The sequence below is a fragment of the Schistocerca gregaria genome, chromosome 7 (genome assembly GCF_023897955.1).
Source record: "Schistocerca gregaria isolate iqSchGreg1 chromosome 7, iqSchGreg1.2, whole genome shotgun sequence".
NCBI classification, from domain to species: domain Eukaryota; kingdom Metazoa; phylum Arthropoda; class Insecta; order Orthoptera; family Acrididae; genus Schistocerca; species Schistocerca gregaria.
In genome coordinates, this window is record NC_064926.1 from 200,378,049 (window position 1) to 200,402,564 (window position 24,516).

General features: G+C 41.4%; 1 protein-coding gene across 1 annotated transcript in view; it reads left to right on the forward strand.

Annotated features, from left to right (window-relative positions):
* Positions 1 to 24,516, forward strand: part of LOC126282351 (uncharacterized) — a 123,043-nt gene that overhangs the window by 17,906 nt on the left and 80,621 nt on the right. The window contains exon 3 of the mRNA XM_049982008.1: positions 13,611 to 13,807. Coding sequence (XP_049837965.1) covers positions 13,611 to 13,807 — 197 coding nt within the window. The remainder of the gene's footprint in view (positions 1 to 13,610; positions 13,808 to 24,516) is intronic.

The following is a 24,516-nucleotide window of genomic DNA, read 5'->3' on the forward strand; positions in this document are numbered from 1 at the left end:
TGTTCATAATGCACGGCGTGTGGCGGAGTGGTTACACGACAATAACATTCCTGTAATTGGCTGGCCTGCACAGAGTCCAGACCTGAATCTATAGCACACCTCTGGGATGCTTTGGAACGCCGACTTCGTGTCACACCTCATTGACCGACATCGATACCTCTCCTCAGTGCAGCACTCCGTGAAGAATGGGTGTCATTCCCCAAGAAACCTTAGAGCACCAGATTGAACACATGCCTGCGAGAGTGGAAGCTGTCATCAAGGTTAAGGGTGGGCCAACACCATATTGAATTCCAGCATTACCGATGGAGGGCGCCACGAACTTGTATGTCATTTTCAGCCAGGTGTCCGGATACTTTTGAACACACAGTGTAAAACAAGTTTACACTCACTGTTTATTGGAGCTAATTCAAGGGAAAACAAGGACAGATTTTGGTAATCTTTCAAACACAAAATTTTGGAGACATTGGAATATTTAATCACTGACATAATGGTTCAAATGGCTCTGAGCACTATGGGACTCAACTGCTGTGGCCATTAGTCCCCTAGAACTTAGAACTACTTAAACCTAACTAACCTAAGGACATCACACACATCCATGCCAAAGGCAGGATTCGAACCTGCGACCGTAGCAGTCGCACGGTTCCGGACTGCGCGCCTAGAACCGCGAGACCACCGCGACCGGCAATCACTGACATAACTACTGTTTCAAAAGTGAAGAAAGCAGTCTGACTAGAAGAAATACAAAATAAATTTTATATGTTTTTATGGCTAGGAGTCAAATTTAACAGTTCACAACAAAACCGGCGAGTTGTTGAAGACTGAAGACAATCTTTAAACAGGGTCCACACTGAAAAGGCATAAGGAATAAAAATCATTTTTTCAGTCTTTTACCAGTCAAGCAAACCTAGTCTCAAGTTACATCGTATGGGATTATGTTGTATGATATATACACTCCTGGAAATGGAAAAAAGAACACATTGACACCGGTGTGTCAGACCCACCATACTTGCTCCGGACACTGCGAGAGGGCTGTACATGCAATGATCACACGCACGGCACAGCGGACACACCAGAAACCGCGGTGTTGGCCGTCGAATGGCTCTAGCTGCGCAGCGTTTGTGCACCGCCGCCGTCAGTGTCAGCCAGTTTGCCGTGGCATACGGAGCTCCAACGCAGTCTTTAACACTGGTAGCATGCCGCGACAGCGTGGACGTGAACCGTATGTGCAGTTGACGGACTTTGAGCGAGGGCGTATAGTGGGCATGCGGGAGGCCGGGTGGACGTACCGCCGAATTGCTCAACACGTGGGGCGTGAGGTCTCCACAGTACATCGATGTTGTCGCCAGTGGTCAGCGGAAGGTGCACGTGCCCGTCGACCTGGGACCGGACCGCAGCAACGCACGGATGCACGCCAAGACCGTAGGATCCTACGCAGTGCCGTAGGGGACCGCACCGCCACTTCTCAGCAAATTAGGGACACTGTTGCTCCTGGGGTATTCGCGAGGACCATTCGCAACCGTCTCCATGAAGCTGGGCTACGGTCCCGCACACCGTTAGGCCGTCTTCCGCTCACGCCTCAACATCCAGTGGTATCGCGACAGGCGTGAATGGAGGGACGAATGGAGACGTGTCGTCTTCAGCGATGAGAGTCGCTTCTGCCTTGGTGCCAATGATGGTCGTATGCGTGTTTGGCGCCGTGCAGGTGAGCGCTACAATCAGGACTGCATACGACCGAGGCACACAGGGCCAACACCCGGCATCATGGTGTGGGGAGCGATCTCCTACACTGGCCGTACACCTCTGGTGATCGTCGAGGGGACACTGAATAGTGCACGGTACATCCAAACCGTCATCGAACCAATCGTTCTACCATTCCTAGACCGGCAAGGGAACTTGCTGTTCCAACAGGACAATGCACGTCCGCATGTATCCCGTGCCATCCAACGTGCTCTAGAAGGTGTAAGTCAACTACCGTGGCCAGCAAGATCTCCGGATCTGTCCCCCATTGAGCATGTTTGGGACTGGATGAAGCGTCGTCTCACGCGGTCTGCATGTCCAGCACGAACGCTGGTCCAACTGAGGCGCCAGGTGGAAATGGCATGGCAAGCCGTTCCACAGGACTACATCCAGCATCTCTACGATCGTCTCCATGGCAAAATAGCAGCCTGCATTACTGCGAAAGGTGGATATACACTGTACTAGTGCCGACATTGTGCATGCTCTGTTGCCTGTGTCTATGTGCCTGTGGGTTCTGTCAGTGTGATCATGTGATGTATCTGACCCCAGGAATGTGTCAATATAGTTTCCCCTTCCTGGGACAATGAATTCACGGTGTTCTTATTTCAATTTCCAGGAGTGTATTTTTAAATGCGGCAGTAAGCAGTATTGACACGGTTCGCTCAAAACATAGTGTTCACATTTACTGTCTGACTGAGGCGAATCGGAATAATGGAGATTAACGATGAAAGGCTCCATCATCGAGTCTGTCGATGTTCTTTTTAAAATCTTCTTCCTGTAGTGTTTATGAATGTCTGACGCAGTTTCCCTTTGCAGAGGTAGTTACGTTGTTCATTGCATCATGTTCGAGTTTTTTGACATCATCAGCATTCTGGAAAGTTCTATTTCTTTCTGCGATATGGCCTTGCTTGCACCCACACCAGCGCAATATGAGTGTAGTGGCAGTGATAAGGTGGTAACCTGATTACTTGGAGACCATGCCGTATTGCAGGTTTATCTATGGTATTCTGGCTGTTATGTATTACAGTGGATGTAGAAGACTAGGGAAGGTAAGCATATTATCCACTAGTGAAGGCGTACCATCGCTGCTCCCGGGTTATTAACGGTGCGTCCAACAATGCTACTACGCATCAGCACGAATGTAATTGTCGTCAGCTCGTTATTGTTATGTTATACAGCAGTGCCGTTACGTTTACAGTAGTGCAGTTACGGTTTACAGTAGTGTAGCTATGGTTGACAGTAGTGCTGTTACGGCTTACATCAGTGCAGCTATGGTTGAATCAGTGAAGAACTTTCGAACATCTTACAGAGGAATGGGGAAATCTCAATTATAATTCTGTCTTCATGGACAGAGAATAGTACGAGTCACGGATCAGCAGGGCTAAATCAATAAAATCTGGATGAAAGAGGAACGGCGACAACTACCAGTTTTTGAAGAGATATGAAGAGCTGGAAGTGAATGGAGTAACCAAATAAATACAACCTGTAACTAAAGAGTGTAAGATAAAATATTATGTTTATGATGAAGAACTGTATGATATTCTGCATGATGCTCTTGTAATGACTGACCACGGTGGATGCGACCAAATGATGAAATACTTGAACTCGAAGTTCTTTAATATAACATACAGTAATGTCCAAATTTATCTCAGTTTTTGTGAGCCTTGTTCACATAACCAAAAAGGTCAGAAAAAAGCTATAGTAGTGAAGCCAGTGCTGTTCAAGGAGGTAAATTCCGAATGTAGGGTTGACCTCATCGACTTCCAATCACAAACAGATGGAAATTACAAATTCGTAATGAATCACAAACAGATGGAGATTACAAATTCGTAATGGTTTAGCAGGACCACCTCACTAAATTCATTGTTCTCAGGCCACTGACTTCCGAAACAGCTGAAGGGATATGCGGTAACATTATTGACATTTTTATGCTGTTATGCACTCCCTCAGTATTGCAGTTTAACAATGGTAGAGAGTTCATTAACAAAACAGTGAGCAGCTTAAATGAACTATGGCCCAGTTTGAAGATTGTCCACAGTAAACCTAGACATAGTCAGATCCAAGTCAGCGTAGAGCGAGCAAATCAAAGCATAGAAAATGTGCTAACTACATGGATGCAGGGGCACTACACCGTGGGCAAGAATAGCACTGTACATTTTGGAATTAAAAGATCTCTGTACGAAGCAATGTCTGGCTGCCCTCCTAAACATGATTTGTCTTCAACAATTTTACCTCCTGAAGCATTGATGAACGTTCACTGTGAGGATGACCTTGAAAATATAATTAATCAAATGAGTGTTAGCAGTGAGACAGGGACCGAAACGTTGCAGGATAATGATTACAGTAAATCTCCATTGCAAGGGCATAACATATCAACAGGACCAGAGGTTGAGAACAGAGAGAAAGTATTCCTGACCATAATGACTACTGACTGACTGATTTAGATAAGTCAACTCGTGCTATTAAAAAGTGCTTAAAAGAAAAAGTGCAAAAATTCGGCAGTGTGCACATTGCTGCTTCCGGCAGTGGAAAAGGGCTGTACTGTGAATGTTCCAGTTCCCGACTTCGACAGAGGAAGATGAGGTGCTACGCCGATGGCTTCTATACGCACGGTAATAAATTGTTTTTAAATAATTATGGAAGGGACGATACGATGCCACTGCAGCTACAACAACAATATTTTGTTTCAGGTCACAGATCAGTACTTGCTCTCTAAGAATAATCTCGGAGAAGGAAGTTCGAGCAGAGAAAACTGTTGCCCTGAGGACAGTTACGACGCCTCAGTCGATGGGAAACGGCCAGGGATTCTTCAAATGCAACTGCCAGCGAAAATGTCAGACTCTGAGATGCTTTTGCAAAAACAAAAATGTGATGTACAACTCAAAGTGTCATGGTGCATGTCCTTGTTGAAATAAATGAATTTTACATAATATGACAAAGTTTTCAAACTACAGATGATAAATGCATCTTTCTAAGTATGACTTTTGTTATTACAACCATGGTTCACATTGCTTACCTCTTGGCAGTGAATGTATGCATTCACTAGTGGCAGTGCACTATCCCTAGTCAATGTGTATTGTTTGACATAATTGGAATCAGTAATCCACTTTCACAGAATGGGCCAGTGAAGGTGCGCTATAAACAGTGATGGTATACTTTCCCCGAAACTCCCACTTCCACTATAACATAAGCATTTACGAGCATGTGTAACTCTTCCCTGGTATGTGACATAGTATAAGGAAGTTTATTTGATGACAACTATGAAATAATTTTATCCTTTCTGGTATTTAAGTAGAAGTCTTATTCACTTCCACAGAGTGCACACTTACATTGTCCATGAGAATAACAAAATTCTCCGCCAGGTACGGAAGTTGCTGTTGTACAAACCACTGCTTGCAGACAGAATACGTCATTTCAGAGTGGTAGTCATCTGAATGCTTTGACTTTGATGCTTTAAATACTAATTAATTTCTGGTATGCAGCCTGTCTCTGCAGAACCAGTGTGAAGCATAATGAAGTGTCTCCCTTTGCCCACAGGAAACTTCAGGCCTCCCGACATTCTCACTTGTCTACCAGTGCACTGGTGTTGAATGGTTCTGATTCATGTATCTTACACCGAAGTAATAGACACGTGATTTTCTGGCTTGTTTTATTTCGTGCATTGATATCAAGAACACAGTTCTTGCTGGTACAATGTCAGTTCTCTCCAAGAGTAGTTTCCTTTTGTCATAGGTCTTTCTGTATTTAAATACCACTTCCTTTAATATTTTGAGCATGGTGGGTTTACTGCCGTTGAAACTGTCAGCTTCTTTCATGTATGGACGTAGTTTATCTGCACTATTCACCTTTACTATGCATGTCAAATATTTGCTTAAACTGTCGAGCTCATTTACGAATTTCTTTCGATTTCGGACATTACCGCGCAATTTAAAAGTAAGTGCTCCACTGTCTTCAACAGATGCGTTGGCTTCACTTGTGATCTGCTGAAGAGCTCTCGGTCCGATACCGAACGAGTCTGGTGATCGTTCCTGCAACTTATATATATATATATATATATATATATATATATATATATATATATATATATATATATGTGTGTGTGTGTGTGTGTGTGTGTGTGTGTGTGTGTGTGTGTGTGTGAGTGTGTGTGTGTGTGTGTGTTTGGAGAGAGAGAGAGAGAGTGAGAGAGAGAGATTGATTTTTGATTGAGATTTTTACTTTAAGTCGTAACTGGTACCTGAATTTTGGTTGCTGCCCCCTTGAATTATCAGCTTCGCTTCTGAACCAGTTGTTGACGTATTGCAACTTGGAGGAAGTTATTTTTCTTTAAGGCTTAAGAAACAACTCTGTTAGTTAGTTGGCCGTATTGCGGATAGCTTTGACCCCAGTCTTCGTAGCTTTTCATACCTAAGGGACCACTGTTGTAAGTAAATAAGATCAAACAGCAATCTGCTTTTCGTGAGAAAAGGAGATTGCTTAGCACAAAAACTTCCTTCCAACTACACGTCCTGCTACATCAAAATTGGTCAGTGGAGTTCACCAGCATACTATTGTACAAGGACATAATCCAATTACTGTAATTAATAAATTATGAGAGGTTGTTACTTATTGAATGAAAACTATAGAGAATGCATTTCTTTTCCTGTATTTTAGTGAACTTTGTACACTTACAATTCTGTCGATTGATAGACGGCAACGACAATGAAGTTCGCCTCCTTTTCCAGAAACAAGATATTTCTATTTTTCACTTCTAGAAAATTTGTATACATAAATTTTTGGCAACTCTTACATATACTTTACTCGGTTTTATCACTAAAATATCAATTTTCATTAAATGTAACAATCCGTTCTGAGCGACGGCCTAGCAACACGTCCTCTTTCCACAAGATACTGATTAACAGTTCTCTCTTTTTTTAAATAAATCAATTGTCTTTTTTTTAGAGTCCATACTCGAAGATTCACATCTAAAATCGTTGCAGGGATTGCGCGCTAAAGAGTTGTTACTGTACAGCTGCGCTTCACTTTACTTCAAGTACTTTTTGAATCAAATTTACATTTATGGTATTTACCTACATTAATGAGCTTCCCAGAATAGAATCAGGCACAAATTAGTTAAAGAAAAAAAGCAGTGAGGCACACATAACATTACAGTTTCCGACTCCCGTCTAAAGAACTGATACATGATAAACACTACTCCTCTCGCTTGCTTGTTTAATACTGGATAAGATTTGTTTTTGCCACACATATTGATCAGATTGCCTCGACATAACTGTCGAATGAACGCCACCCAGAATGCTAAAACCAGTCGTAAACTCACTCCGCACATTAGAGAGAGCGCAACATAACGTGGCCGGTAGACATGCAGTCGGCAGAGCACGTGTAAGGGGAGCGGTAGTGGTGTAGGTTACGGGCACGTGCTGTGGGGGAAGTGCTGAGTGCAAGAGGGAAGTGCCCTTCTAAACTGACGCCTATATTTGCATTTTTTTATAAAAATTAAGTGCAGCCCCTGCATGCCTACATTTGCAAGGTGACCACTCAAAAAGATCTGTCACCTCTGCTTTGGTTAGTATCAAAAAAGAATTCTGCTGAAAATGGAACACCAGAATTTACGCAGTGTCACCTTACAAACATGTTGTGCCGACACAATTGCGAGAGAATTACGATCAGTGTCTTACTAAGTTCATTATGTGAGGAACTGAAGAAAAGTAAGGTCAGTAGCTTATGAAAAAGTACATCCTCGGCATTAAAATAAACGTCTAATGTCTTCACTTACGCTGTTGCGAAACCCACAGCATCTCTCGTTTCACTTGTTATCGATGGCCCTTAAAAAGTTTGTAGTTAGTGGAATAACATGGTAGATAATGAAGTTTTGCATAATAACTATATGGCAAAATACTCTCCTCTTTGCATGCTGTCATTTCAAAAATCTTTTTTCGATATCTCAACCCATTTATGAAATATGAGGAATGTTGTGGATATTTCACTCTGGCTTTATCGCTGGCACACGCGATCGCAAATGAGTGTGCTACACCAGATAAATGTTCTCGAGACTGGTGACAGTACAGACCTCCTCCCAAGTCTAAATAAAACATTAATATGTTAGCTAAATTTCATAAGCAGCAGTGTAATATGTAGTATGCATCAAACGCAAAATTATAGCGACCCCTATTTTTCATTGCAAACTTTGTCGAACTTCGCTAAGTGTCTTACTTCTATGCAAATACCACAATAACTATGAATAACGAAATGATAGGCACAGCATCATGAATGTATAAGTAGCGATTCTGTCACTGCCTACCGGGCGAAGGGGGCAAACACTGTCGGCTTACTGGACCACACGATTGAACATGTCTAGTGCTTTGGACAAAATTTGACTACTGCACATCGGCCACTGTATTCTGCATGGACTCTCAAAAATGAACTCGAGTGCAAACTACAGCTGATCGACTGCTATTGGTTGGCACATCATGTGACATATCCGTGCTGCAGCACATCCAGACCTTGTGAAGAAAACTTCCTAGGGGTTATACTTTGTGTGATTACAGACTGTGTGTTTATACAAGTCTTGTGAAAATAACTCTATTGAGAATGTATCTGATTATTTCACGCCAAAAGAACTCGTTTTACCTCCGACTTGCGTGGAACAAAACACCCTGCAATGAAATAGTCTCCTGAACGTGTAAGTGCCACACAATTCTATTAATAATCACGTAAAGGCTGACGGTGTAGGCTTTACATCTCTACACTTATCCCCTGTAATCATCAAAACTCGATGTTTCTACTTATCATAGTGTGGTAACCTGACTGAATACCATGGACACATAGCCTGTGTGGGCTGACATCTGTCACATTCAATTTTACCCTCGCCGCGAAGTTTGCACCAATAGTGAATAAGTAGCTTTAATCCCATCGGCCGATGCTCAGAAACTAATGGTGGACACCGCGATTTACGCGCGTGAACGTATCACACAATAAACTTTGCCTACTCACTTTTGAATCAATACTACACTCGCATTTATAATACCTTCCTCCAAAAGGCACACAAAGATACATGCAAATGCAGCAGCGTTAATTTAAAATGAAATATAGCATAAATGAAAGAAAACTGCTTATAAATACTGGCAGGTCAATCACACCTACAATGAAAGCAAAAAGTTCAGTGAAAGTAGTTTTATTACCATAGTCAACGTTAAACATTTTTTAATGGAAATAAGTGAATTTACAAGTCCCTCCGCAGAATTACTCTTTAGTATTTCACTAGGGAGAGCGCAAAGCATTGTATCTTATCTTTTCGTTGCTGATGTGTTGAGATGACGGTAATATGTTATGATGTTAAAGATGATGTTGCAGCAGCTCGTCGGTAGAAGTTTGTGTTGCATCAGCTCCGTTGATAGAATGAAGGCTGTTATTCTTCTCATGTAGCAAATGATCTCTGCCCAGCGAAGTAGACGTCGGTGCCGTATTATAGGCCACTGGCAGACTATATTATGTTGTTATAAACACTCAGACTGGCGTGTACACGTGATTTCATGTCTATCACACGCAAGATTTGGAGTAACACTGTCCCTTACACAGTTTTAAAGTTTTCCGATTGTGGAATTACAGTTCATTAGTTACTCGGTAACCACGACCACGAAACCACCACGCTTGCCGGGAATCAGCACGTTCATAGTACACAGTTTTTAACACGCCTGTGTCACACTTGAATAATTATTTACTCTGTTCTCAGCCACAACGCGAGCATACATCGAAGTTCTGAAACTTGCAAAGTGCATGCGATACAGTCAAAGCGAACACAGTTCACCTCAATACCCATAGCTACAATGTTGTCTGTACATGGCTGTATTGTAGTACAAGACCCAGTTCAATTTGGCGGTTTTACACAGTCCAGCTTCTCTGTCCATAATAAACATTTTCACAGTCCAGTACAGAAAGAACAAAAACATATATCACCATTAACGAGTTCCGTTTGCACCAGTTTGCAAGAAAACAAATGCACACATCAAACAATACGTGTTCACACCACCTCCATCTAACTCAGGCTCTCTCTACACACACTGTTCCCCCGTCACTATCGATACTCCCAAATCGCTCTCATTCTATTTTTTACAGTATCTCAGTATATTTTTTAATTGTACAAACTATTTTAATCACAATAAACATTTTCAGCGAGTGTTAAGCAAACAATCAAAATATTTTACCTTCTCAATAAACCAGACAAATGTATTTACTCATTTAAAAAATTAATTTCGAAAACATATTATGACTAACAAACACAGGGCAAATAAACACTATAACATATCATCAGAAATACACATATACATATGAAACAGAAAGAAAGAAAAGAAAGGAAGAGGAAAAATTTATCTCCCACGATGTGCAATGCCTTCACAACCTCACCCATCAAGTTATGTGATATGCATTGAAGTGATTCTCTAATGTCTTTATTTGTTAGTTAGGAATGCCTGTCAATGATTCTTTCTAACACCACCGTCCCAAAGAGGTCATACACAGCTGCAATGCAATGCTCTCATATTTTGGGGTCTTAGGTACTATACGAGGCTAATCCCAAAAGTAAGGTCTCATATTTTTTTATAAATACATAGACCTGTTTATATCTACAGTGGTTTACATCAGTTTACAGCTTAAACATTTAGCTATTTTTCGACATAATCACCATTTCTGTCTATGCGTTTTTGTAAACACGGTGGCAGTTTTTGTATGCCCATGTCATACCAGCTCGCTGCCATGCTGTTCTGAAAGTTATGAACCTCTTCTTTCACCTCGTCGCCGGAGCTGAATCGCTTTCTGGCCAAATGTTCTTTTAACGTAGGGAACAGGTGATAGTCACTGGGCGCCAAGTCAGGACTATAGGGTGGGTGGGTGATTAAGTTCCACTGAAACTGTTGCAGGAGAGCAACGGTTTGCTGAGCGATGTGTGGCGAGCGTTATCATGGAGAATGTGTACGCCCTTGCTCAACATTCCTCTTCTCCGGTTCTGAATTTCCCGTTTGAGCTTTTTAGAGTCTCACAGTACCTGTCAGGGTTAATTGTGGTCAGAGTGGGCATAATGTCGACCAACAATACCCTTTTCCGATCCCAAAAAACGGCTGTCATGACTTTATTGACAGACTGTGTTTGTTAGAATTTCCGCAGCTTTGGCAAAGAAGGATGCCACCACTGGCTTGATTGTTGCTTGGTCTCAGGTGTAAAGTGGTATGCCCAGGTTTCTCACCCGTGACAACTGAGTCCAGAAAGTTGCCCTGTTCTGTTGCACGGCGGTGAAGAAATGCGTGAGAAGCATCAACTTGTTGCCGCATGTGGTCCTCAGCCAGCATGCATGGCACCCATCTTGCGAACACCTTCCCATACTACGATGGTTCCGCTAAAATTCTGTGAGCAGTGCTTCGGTAAACCTCATGAAACAACGTGCAGAGATCATCCAGGGTGATCCGCCGATCTTCAAGCATGCTTTGCTCAACCTTCAACACTGTCACCTCAGAAATGGAAGGTCTCACGCTCATTTGCTCGTCGTGAATTTCGGTCCGACCAGCTGCAAACTCTCTACACCACTTACGAACATTTTTGACATCCATGCACGACTCACCATACACTTGGCGGTACATTTCAATCGGCGCATTGCCCTTTGCATTCAAAAACCGAATAACTGCGCACAATTCGCACTTGGCGGTAACACCCAACAGAACTCCATTCTCAACGGCTGCCAAGCCAAGACTGAGCGCCTCAGGACGGCGTGCGCATGTTTACACACAGCGCGTGTACCACTCTTCACAACAGCGTGACCAACTGCCACACAAATAGAGTTCTGTACTTATAAAAAAAATAAAAAAAACCGGAGACCTTACTTTCGGGATTACCGTTGTACGTTTCATTCTAGTAGCCGTATTTTAGATCGAACAACAAAGCTGTGGAAGTAAATTAAAACTTTAGGTCCTATTGCTACACCCCCTTTGTTATACTTCTTACTCGCAAGAATTATGTTTGTCAGATCCTTAAGAATGTCAATGAATCTCTGTGTAAGCGCATAAATGACGTCACACCTGCTAGTCCAATGCGTTCGGTTTAGCGCCTTTGGCTTTACTTTGAAAGCACTCACAGTTCAAGTTTTTACGTCCTACCACTTTAACACGCTGTAGACAAAAAATCTGTTGATATTCTCAACTGGTTAGAAATACGGGGCTATTTCTTGATTAGCCTCTAAAGCGCCTTTTAAGGCTAAGTTTAAATTAGAGCCTGATTTTTTGCGCAACTCAAAATAGCCTTGTCCACAACAGTTACTCACATCTAGTCCTTTTAGTTCTACAGAGTCAGTTAACTGACATTTGAGTTCTAATGTAGATTGATATTGGACATGGGTAAAAAATGCAAAGGTGATGCTGTGCTCAACCTAAACGCTGGTTTGAACTCTACAGTTCTTTACTAGGCATGATCCTATTGTAAATGCTACGCCGTTACGATTCTCTGAGCTTTAAACTGACTTAGTAAGTTATAAGGAGCCTAAAATATAACATGGATTCCAGACCATTTTTCACATTAGCAAATATTTCGAGAGGTGAAAAAAGTGGAAAAAGACATAAAAATAATAGGACTCACCAGGGATCCAGCACCAGACAATATTGTGGCACCACACCACTGAGTAAATAAAGTATATGATTCGCATATGTTTACCTCCGAAAATGTCCAGAACTATCTTCATTTTAATATAGCAAAAGTTTTCACGTCACTGATCGATGTTATTACTTTTCCACTTTTTCTTTCCATTTTAATTTCACCCTTCCTTCCTTTGCGCACCATAGGCTACTTGCCCCCTTTCCCCACATAAATGCGTCCTGCTGTTTCCTGTTATGCTAGGATTATTTTCCGCACGTCTCAAAGACCCTCCGCACACGGTGCAACTCAAATGTAACAGCTGTGTGACTCTTTACCAAGCAGTTGCCAACGACTCGGCGTCCGCACCGCCAAGCGATCTGAAATGCGTCCTGTTCTCGACCACAGCTCTGTATTGGTTTAATTCGAAGACGAACAAGTTGGCTGTGAACCTTACCTTTCTACCACAACCGGAGAAACATCTCATTTTGCACAACCGCAACTCCCTGGCTAGTGCAGAAGGGTTTTGACAGAGAAAATATGGTGCGAAGTGGGAAAAGAATCCACATGGTGTGAATGTAGCGTACTGTACATCTATTGTTATATTAAAATTACCGGTGCGACAATGGGAACAAATATAAAAAAAATGTGAACTTATGCCGGTACAGAGAGAGCTCTTTTTTGTGGCTACTGGTCTTTGTCGTTCTGTGAAATTAGACTATGAAGTGGTAATGAACGGTGAAAACAGCGAGAAAACGACAGGAAAGACGCAAGTCTCCGATACGTAAAAGACAATGGTGTTTATATCCGATGATTTAACAAACACAAACCATTGTCACCACATTTCCGTGTACACAAATCTCAAGACATTTGGGTTTTCAAAATAAAACAACACCATGTTATCGAATCTGTATGTTGCAGCTCCTTGGCTGCTACATGCAGCCTGTAGATTATGTTCCTTTGCATGTGCGAATGAATCCAGAATTTTCTTTGTTTTCTCATTCGTATGTTATAATAATATATTATAATAATAGAGAACCGCACCTTCCGCCAAGCTTATATCTGTGTTTGATGTGCCAAATGTAACCAAGAGTTGCTCAGATGCGACAAACAATACTCCCTCTCCTCCTCGCTCGCACACAGCAATTGCAGTTCCTCGTTTCAGAATTGCGCCACGTGCGTTGCCACCTAGTCGGCAACCAGTTGCGGGTGTAGATCGCCTGCCCCTTGGGTTCCTTTTCAATCGCTCCGTGTGCGTGCGCAAGGTCTAAGAGTAAATAACAAATCTCGACGTGACGCAGTTCTCAACAATACCGTCGTCCCTGCATGGCCCATACGGTTGCCGAGCATCTGTTTAGAAACGAGACGACTGGCGATCAACACGGATGCGCCCGTTCTCAATCAGCACAGAAGAAAACCACGAAATGCAGAAACAGCACAGAGCAGTGGTAACAGTCAGAAGGTAAGCCATGTACGCATCAACAAACATTCCAGTCCTGCCAACCAAGGCGCACTCGCAAATCATTGCATCTTTCTACGAGCGCACAATGTAATTTACCACTGCTGTATAATATGTGTAATGACTACAGAGACACGACAGTTGTATTCAGATTAGTTTAACTTTGCAAACCAGTCATCCCAACTGTTTATCACGCTTGTCCGAAACAGTTTATGATGGAGAATCCTGAATTTTATGTCTTGTAATTCGGGAAAAGTGTTGAAAAGTTTTCGTGCCAAGTGCATTCATACATCCAGGTAAAGTTCGGCCAATCGAATTCATCACCGTGGCGTCTTGAAACGTATGTTTTTCACGCATATAAGAAACAATACATGTTTGTAAGAATGGATTTCGTGCGTTAAGCTGTATTTTCACCACAAAATTATTTTGCCTTTGAAACCACAGGTGTCTTAAAAAGTTTGGCTATTAATTATTGGCTGTTAACAGAATTAAAAGCGATTAGAAAACGTTGCTTTTGCTAAAATAATTACACTTATAGACTTCGCATCAATGCAGACAGCATGCTCAACACCAGTTCAGTATGCCTATATTTCCTTGGCTTCTCGTCTACTGGTTACATTTAGTCACTGCCAACTTTGGCGATCAGACTATGTGCAATGTGCGTGACACTATACGCTTGAAGCTTTGCTGTTACCGTAACTACAAATGAGGAAATGATATATGGTAATACATAATAACGATTTATTCATCATTTAGTGTATACTTGACTTTATTCCACTTAGGGGGCGATCTAGAGTGATGTGAAACAGAAGTAGCAAATTCAGAATGCGACAATCGCATTAATTGCTACTAAAGCGATCGTGGTATTTTGAAGTTTGTTACTTGTGCTTTCATGTTGAAGATTTATACTGGTTTGAATAGCAAGACAAGCAAAAGCAATCTTAGAGAAAGGTATCACTTCACACAACACTAAAAACTGCACTTAGTACAGCAGTCGATCTAATGGTCACCACAATACTGTGGCACCATTGCTTGATTCCGTGTTTTATTTCAGTGGTAATTAATTTGTGGCAGTAAGTACCATTTGTACATGACCTCTTATGTTATTGTATACCACTCGTCCTTCATTTGAAGTAGTCCCATTGGCAAGTTCCCAGAAGCAGTTTCGCTTGTCATCGATCACTCTCCTTGACCCCCCCCCCCCCCCACAAGTTCTGCACCCACCACATGAACGGTTTACCAAGCAGTTTCAACAAGTATTTCAACTGCCACTATGTAGTTCTGTCGTTTTTGGCAGCAACAGCACTTATTCTGCGTATGTCGGTTAATGCCCGAAAAAAGGTGTCACAAAACTGATCAATTTTACTAGTTGATGAAATGTTTCAGCATAGCAAAAACAAGTCTCCATAAAAATTACACTGATGCCTAGTTTGGAAGGCAGATGAGGTTCTGGCAGAAGTAAAACTGTGAGGATGGGTCGTGAGTCATACTTGGAGAACCTCACTTGGTAGAGCACTTGCATGTGCAAGGCAAACATCTCAGGTTGGAGTCCTGGTCCAGCACACAGCAGCTGCAGATCTACAATATTTCTGAACCAGAGCAAAAATCTAATAGTGACACCCCCTCTCCTCCTCTCGAGTGTTTGAGATAGGATGTCAAAAATAAAAAAAAACTCGATTTTTCAAAAATGTTTCATTTTGTAGCGCACATATTTCTGAAGAGTTTGATTTATGAGACATACACCTATATTTTCAAGGATATGCAAGACATGCCATGTGGTCTTAAGTATGCCAAAGTGCAGTGCCACACCTTATCAGGCAGGATTCTTCTATTGCATGTCATTTTATTTTGTTCTGTGCAATTCAAACATGTATATTTAAAAAAAAAATAATAAATCAAACCTATGTTCAGGTAAGTGGAAACTAAAATATCCTATGGCGCCTCTTGTGTCCCCAGTTGGCTGGTTTGACATCCTAGCCCCCCCCCCCCCCCCCAATCCTTACAAGAAACCTCACAATTAATACTGGGTGGGATTATTTGTGACCAGGAGAATAAGAACTCTTCAGAAAATTTGCACTCTTTATTGCCTATTAGCTAATAACTTTATCTTTGTGTGATATAAAATTAAATAAATGAAACATAAACCTAGTAAGGTCAAGAGACAAGCAAGGCAGCACACATTTCTTCAATCCTTAGTTCCTAGCACTTTTTCTCTCTAATCTTGCTAGAGACCCTTCATGAGAAAGAACTATTACATCATCAAAGTTTGTCAGACATTTCGCGGCATGAAAAATAAAAAAAATCCATTGCCTAACACTGAAAAAGTTTTTAATACAATTAGTACCCAAGACTGGTGTGGTTTCTCAATTTGATTGTGTCTGTTTTGTCAATGTCTGCTAGATAAAATGAAATAGGACTTCCTAGTATTGCAGCAATTGTAACACACACCACATAAGTGAGACTGTTTTGACACAAATTTTCATTTTTATGTTCCTCATTTACATAAATAACATGACAATATAAAGCTTCCTTCCAAATTAAAACTGTCTGTCGGACCAAGACTCGAGCTCGGGACCTTTGCCTTTCTTGGGCAAGTGCGCTACCTACTGAGCTAACCAAGCACAACTCATGACCTGTCCGTACAACTTTACTTTCAACGGTACCTCGTTACTACCTTCCAGACTTCACAGAGGTTATTCCGAGAGACTTGCAGAACTAGCACTCGTGGAAGAGGATATTGTGGAGACATGACTTAATCACAGATTAAAACTGTGTGCCGGACCAAGGGTCAACCTTAGGACTGCCAGGAGGCTTCATATTGGTGCACACTCTGCTGCAGAATGAAAATTTCCTTCTGATAATAGAATATAAATCACGAAATATCAACATCAAATGTTGATTAGGCCTACAACAAACAAAAAGCTTTATTATAGGAAATAGTTTCACATTTCATTCACATGTTCCAGTTTCTCAAGCTTGAGACTGAAAAGTAGCAGTACAAAATTTTTATATAAATTTGGAATTGTCAGATTCTTCCATCTAATTGGTGTGACGTCCCCATTTCATCTCCTTCCTTATTCTAACAAACTATCTTGTTATCACTAATTCTGTAACTATTCCTTCATTTCTCAAAACTTATTCTCCAATTAACTTCCCTAAGCCTCCCAGAAACACCGATTCAGTTATCCCACGTTTATTCTCCAGTTAGGTTTTATTACATGTTCGTACAACATGTTTTCCACACTATTCTGAGAATATAACTTATGGCAGCTGCTAACTGGGGACTGTATGACTGGTGCTTAGTAGTGTAGTAATGTGGCAAAAATGTTGTCAAAATTTCATTTTTATGGGTACACCGAGAAGATAATATGTAATCTTTCTTACCTGTTATTCCTATTAGTTGTTTATTTCCTCTCTGGTAGTCCAAATCTTTAGATTTCACTGATAATTATAACAACACTGATCATTTGCACACCCGATAAACCACATAAATAAACAGCGATTAGCATCCACCTCTTTCGGTTTATTCAGCTCAGCTCATATACTCTTGATCCGCCCCGGTAGCTGAGTGGTCAGCACGACAGACTATCAATCCAAAGGGCCCGGGTTCGATTCCCGGCTGGGTCGGAGATTTTCTCCAGTCAGCGACTGGGTGTTGTGTTGTCCTAATCATCATCACTTCATCCCCATCGACGCGCAAGTCGCCGAAGTGGTGTCAAATCGAAAGACTTGCACCAGGCGAACGGTCTACCCGACGGGAGGCCCTCGTCACACGACATTTCATTTCACTTCATATACTCTTGTCCCCTTTTGTTTGCGGGAAAGTTTCTTACTTCTGGATGCAGGTGGGATTCTCCTGGCAGACACATCACGTACACTATGCAAGCGTTCAGGAATCAGCTTATGGTTCATTCAGGAATCAACTTACGATGTGTTCAAAAAGTTCAAAAACCAACTGGCATGCATTTCAAAATCATATGAATAATCGATAGCCCAACATGCTCTGTATGTTTTCCCACCTCGGGGCAGAAACCCCAGTTTTCCCCCACCCCCCCACCCCCCCTTTCCCCTAGTCCCCTAGATCCAGATCCAGGCCTGGCACATAGTTTTAATTTGCCAGGAACTTTCACTCCTACAGAGTGTTAAATTCATTCCAGAAGTTTGAGATGGGGTTTCCCACTACAACTGAAATTGAGCCAGTGCAGCATATTGCATCTGTTGGAAAACCTACTGTATCTGGTGTCTAAGGAAAGCAAATGCAAAAGATGATGGTTTGTTAATTGCCAGCAGTTCAAATTTACAGATTGTAATGGCACCCGTTATAGACATGGCAGCAAGAGATAAGAGGGATCATTTCACACACTTACTGTGTATGCCTGAGGGTCTCATTCAACATGTCTAAGCAGCTGTTTCAGCAGACATCGTGAGGAAAGTGTACAACCAACTGCAGATTGTTGTGCAAACGAGTGATGCATGTTGTCTAGGCTACGAGGACATGCTGAAAACATTCCAGTGGATGGTAGAGAACCAGCCGTGCTCACAGTATTTCAACAAAGTTTCTAATCTATAGCATTCTCTGCACAGCTAATCATGGCCCTCTGATCCTGTCGAGTGGAAGGCTTGAATCAGTGTGTTTGAAGATCCGGTGATAAGCTAGGCTGTGACACTCTTGACTTACGGCACTGGATTGAGAGCTGTTGGATCTTCCAACATGGGTCACGGATGTATTAATGTCACTTAGATGGTTGCATGTGTGAGAGTGCATACAAAGTTTTCAGCTACTGAAGCATGCTGAGATTTTGAAGCAGGCATTGGAGCTACCTAATATTATCATGCAAAAGACTACTAGGAACTGAAATTGACTGCTGTGAAATATTTAGGGTAAGTTTAAGTAATCAATATATTAAAACGGTATTCTATGGGAAACAGAAGCAGTGTGGTTGTCACAGTAGAAAAGAAGCTCAAATCCATCAAGAAAGAAATAAGCTGCATGCTATATTCTTTGGACAAGACCCAGCATCACAGTTATATTAAAACTTATGATTGGGTCCTACTGACTGTCTGCCTCACCTCCAGATGTAATGGAAAACATTAGACAAAGTCACAACTCAACGTTCAATCGTTATTGGAACAGACTTATCATTGAACAAATGATTGCAACATTTATGGTTCTGTGATTAGTATGACAAGACGTCCAGTAAAACAATATTGAATGTGTCCTCTGAAAATACTTAGCACAGATAGCTTGATACAAAAATGTTGGACTGACAAGGAGTTTATGTGTTGTTTTTGTTGTTGTGGTCTTCAGAACAGGGACTGGTTTGATGCAGCTCTCCATGCTGCTCTATTCTGTGCAAGCCTCTTCATCTCTGAGTAACTACTGCAACATACATCCTTCTGAATCTGTTTAGTGTATTTATGGCTTGGTCTCGCTCTATGATTTTTACCCTCCGCACTTCCCTCCAATACTAAATTGATGATCCCTTGATGCCTCAGAACGTGTCCTACCAACCAATCCCTTCTTCTAATCAAGTTGTGCCACAAATTCCTTTTCTCCCCAATTCTATTCAGTACCTCCTCATTAGTCACGTGATCTACCCATCTAATCTTCAGCATTCTTCTGTAGCACCACATTTCGAAAGCTTCTATTCTCTTCCTGTCTAAACTATTTATCGTCACGTTTCACTTCCATACATGGCTACACTCCATACAAATACTTTCAGAAACGACTTCATGACATTTAAATCTATACCCGATGTTAACAAATTTTTCTTCTTCTGAAACGCTTTCCTTGCCATTGCCAGTCTACATTTTATATCCTCTCTACTTTGACCATCATCACTTGTTTTGCTCCACAAATAGGAAAACTCCATTACTACTTTAAGTGTCTCATTTCCTAATATAATTCCCTCAGCATCAGCCGACTTAATTCGACTACATTCCATTATCCTCATTTTGCTTTTATTACTGTTCACCTTATATCCTCCTTTCAAGACACTGTCCACTCCATTCAATTGCTCTTCCAGGTCCTTTGTTGTCTCTGATAGAATTACAATGTCGTCAGCAAATCTCAAAGTTTTTATTTCTTCTCCATGGTTTTTAATTCCTACTCCGAATTTTTCTTTTGTTTCCTTTACTGCTTGCTCAATATACAGGTTGAATAATATTGGGAATAGGCTACAACCCTGTCTCACTCCCTTTCCAAATACTGCTTCCCTTTCATTCCCCTCGACTCTTATAACTGCCATCTCGTTTCTGTACAAATTGTAAATAGCCATTTGCTCCCTGTATTTGACCCCTACCACCTTCAGAATGTGAAAGAGAGTATTCCAGTCAACATTGTGAAAAGCTTTCTCTAAGCCTACAAATGCTAGAAATGTAGGTTTGTCTTTCTGTAATCTATCTTCTAAGATAAGTCGTAGGGTCATTATTGCCTCGCGTGTTCCACTATTTTTACAGAATCCAAACTGATCTTCCCCAAGGTTAGCCTCTACCAGTTTTTCCATTCTTTTGTAAAAAAATTCATGTTAGTATGAGGGTGATTCCAAAAGTAAGGTCTCCTACTTTTTTTGTAAGTACAGAACTCTGTTTGTGTGGCAGTTGGTCACACTGTTATGAAGAGTGCTTCACGCACTGTGTGTAAACGTGCACACTGTGCTGAGGCGCTCAGTCTTGGCTTGGCAGCTGTTGAGAATGGAGTTCCCGTTGGATGTTACCGGCAAGAGCAAATTGCGCGCAGTTATTCGGTTTTTGAACGCAAAAAGCACTGTGCCAATTGAAATCAATTGCCAATTGACGGACGTGTATGGTGAGTCATACATGGATTTCAAACATGTTAATAAGTGGTGTAGAGAGTTTACAGCTGGTTGGACTGAAATTCACGATGAACAAAGGAGAGGGAGACTGTCAATTTCTGAGGAGACAGTGTTGAAGGTTGAGCAAAGCATGTGTGAAGGTCGGTGGATCACCCTGGATGATCTCTGCACGTTGGTTCTCAAGGTTTCCCGAAGCACCGCTCACAGAATTTGAATGGAAACATTGAACTACCTACCGGAAGGTGTGCGCAAGATGGGTGCCACGCTTGCTGACTGAAGACCACATGCAGCAATGAGTTGATGCTTCCTGCGTATTTCTTCACTGCCTTGCAGCTGAACAAGACAACTTTCTGGACTCAATTGTCACAGGTGACGAGAACATTTGGCCGGAAAGCGATTCAGCTCCGATGATGAGGCGAAAGAAGAGGTTCATAACTTTCTGAACAGCATGGTGGTGAACTGGTATGACATGGGCATACAAAAACTTCCACAGCATCTACAAAAATGCATCGACAGAAATGGTGATTATGTTGAAAAATAGATAAATGTTAAAGCTGTAAACTGATTTAAACGATTGTAGAAATAAACAGGTCTATGTACTTATAAAAAAAATAGGAGACCTTACTTTTAGGATTACCCTTGTATTTTGCAGCTGTGACTTATTAAACTGATAGTTCAGTAATCTTCAAACATGTGAACACCAGCCTTCTCTGAGTTTGGAATTATTACATTCTTCTTGAAGTCTGAGGGTATTTTGCCTGTCTCATATATCTGGCTCACCAGATGGTAGAGTTTTGTCATGGCTTTCTCTCCCAAGGCTATCGGTAGTTCTAATGGAATGTTGTCTACTCCTGGGGCCTTGTTTTGAGTTAGGTCTTGAAAGACCTCTATCAAATTCTTCACGTAGTATCATATCTCCCATTTCATCTTCATCTGTGCCCTCTTCCATTACCATAATATTGCCCTCAAGTACATCGCCCTTGTATAGACCTCCTATGTACTCCTTCCACCTTTCTGCTTTCCCTTCTTTACTTAAAACTGGTTGTCCAGCTACACTCTTGATATTCATACAGGTGGTTCTCTTGTCTCCAAAGACTAATTCTCCATTCACCTTTGGATTCAACTCAATCAGGCCCAAACATTCTTTCATGAGCCTTTCAGCATTTCTCTGACAATTAAGTTATCCCATTCTTGAGGGACAAACTAAGCTGCAAATTATGCCCAGAATCTGAGGAGGGCTCTGTATCATGCTCTGAGGTCTTTTTTTAAATTCTAGTGATTTCAGCTATTTCTCAATGCCCCTGGATCTAGTATTTATATTACTCACATTTACAGGGTGCAAGAATTAAAATATGGCAACACTCCTGGATCTTCCTTTACACAGGAATATTTGAAACGGATTTCAGCATTTCTGCTTTTGCTTTGATACTCTCTTTTATGGCCTGATGGAACTACAATCATCTGGCCATAACAGTGGGTCATTTGATTGTTGTGAAAATTAGCTAACTGGAACAACATATTGAACATTAGTTCACTTTATTGTAAGAATGATAACAAGGTTTGCTTTGTGCAGCCCACTGCTACAGACATGTGTCGAATAATTGTAACTCTCTTTGAACAATAAAGCTTCATTTGATACATGCAATCACAAACTGTTGTGTTGAAGTTCAATTTCTACAAAAGCGTAGTTCCATTTAAGTTATGAATAGGCCTAGCATCCAAACAAGATTATGTTGACTGCTTCATTGGAGGTTATGAACTGAAGCCAAGTGAGCCCATGCTTGGCTCTATGTTGAGCTGAGTATGATGGCACTGAAGTGCTGAAAGAGAGAGAGCGTTTCTGGGAGCATCTCCCATTCATTGTCATTGATTGTAGTGATACATCACTAATGGCTGTGATATTGATGAGCATTGTTGAATTTGGTGTGGCACCAGGTTCTTTGGCCGATACCACACTCTCAACTTCATTTCCCATTATGTTCTCAAGTAACTGAACACGAGCTTTAGTGCCATTGGCAGCCTTTGCATATTAACTGAATTCTGTAGTTTATGTGATGGGGTATCCTGTTATGATACTCACAGATGGCTTCACACAATGCTCTTTTGACAGCCAGAAGTGTTTCATTTAACATCTGTCTATCTGTAGCACTATGCTTTATCTTAAAATTATTATACAGGATTCATTGTGTATTTTAGTTATTTCCTTATAGAAGCAGTATAAGCAAACTGGACAAAAAAAGATCACTACCCATAGAAATCAAACTAATAGAGGGTGGAGTGTGCACAGAATAATGCAGCTGATAGATGCACAATTGGCAGGGCATTTGTGGGGTGAGAGATAGTGGTGGGTGTTGCGGGCAGGAGCTCTAGGGGAAGTGCCATGCACTGGAGCAGAAGCGCCGTTCTAAGCCGAAGCCAACGCTCAAATTTTTTGTAAATATTAAATGTAGCTTCTCCATGCCCACACTTGCATGGTGACCATTCTAAAGATCTACTGTCCACTGTGCTTTGGTTAATATCTAGAAAGAATTCCAATGAAAATGCAACAAAAGTTGCATTTTATTTTCACGTGGCTTGTCAACCATTTGTAAATTTCAGAGAAGTGTTATGAGTGGCAAATTTTGAGTAAAACTTACATTTCTCTTGTTGCCATGTTAAAATCGGTTTCTTTTGCCAAATCACAGTGGAGTTCACGCATTGTCACCTCACTAAAATGTTGTGCATACACAATTGCAAGAGAATGCTGAAACAATACTTTATTAAGTGAATAACTGAGGAAAAGTAGGGTCATTTGCTTATGAAAACCACATCCCCAGTACAAAAATAAATGTGTAATGTCTTCACTTATGCTGTTCCGAAACCCACAGCATTTCTCTTTTCACCATCTGTCAATGTTCCTTAAAAATTGCAGTGTTTCATGGAAAAAAATCTGTATTTAGTAGAATAACACAGTAGGTAATGTAGGTTTGAGTGCTATCATTTGCCAAAATCTCATTTCGATATCTCAAACTGTTTGTGTAAATGAGAAATGTTGTGGATATTTTATTCTGGCTTTATCACTGGCTTGTGCGGTCGCAAATGAGTGTGGAGCATCAGATGAGCTTTCTTGAGACTGGTGATAGATAGACCCCCATGTTAGCTAAATTTAATATGTGGCATCATATTTTGTAATAATACACCAAACGCAAAATCATAGTGACCCCTATTTTTTTTAATTTTGCTCAGTGTCTTACTTAAATGCAGGTGTCACAATAACATGACCAGTAATGAAATGATGGACATGACAATGTGAAGTTGTCAAATAAAGCTACTAGTAACGAAAAAATTATTTTTTTTTACTGAATAGTTTCTCTAATACCATTTGAGAAAGACTGCAAGGCATGCACCTTGATTCTGTATCAGCACGTAGCCTACCAGCTGAAAGCAGGCAATTTTGGACTCCCCTCCCGGACAAATGAATGAACTCACCCAGTGCTTTGGGCAAAAACTGGTCACTGCGCATCGGCCACAGTATCCTCTGTGGACTGTAGCTCTGCCTGTAGCCTTGATAATATCCCCATTGCAGGGAGGAATGGGTTTAAATCCTGTAGAGCTACCACACTGCAGGGAATTAATTGCTCCATTTTGCCCCCTGTTCCAGATAATTCCAGACATTCTCCCTGGTGTGTGTGTGTGTGTGTGTGTGTGTGTGTGTGTGTGTGTGTGTGTGTGTGTGTGTGTATGTCTAGCCCCACCCCCCCACCCTCCCCCAACCCCCAAAAAATCTTAGAACCATCTTCAGCATAAGTTGTACTCTCCACATATTACAGATGAAATGCCCGATTGGGCATTCAGTGCACAAGATGTCTTGTATTATTAGAAAAAAAGAAAATCTGGACTTTTCGGGCCATCTCCAGT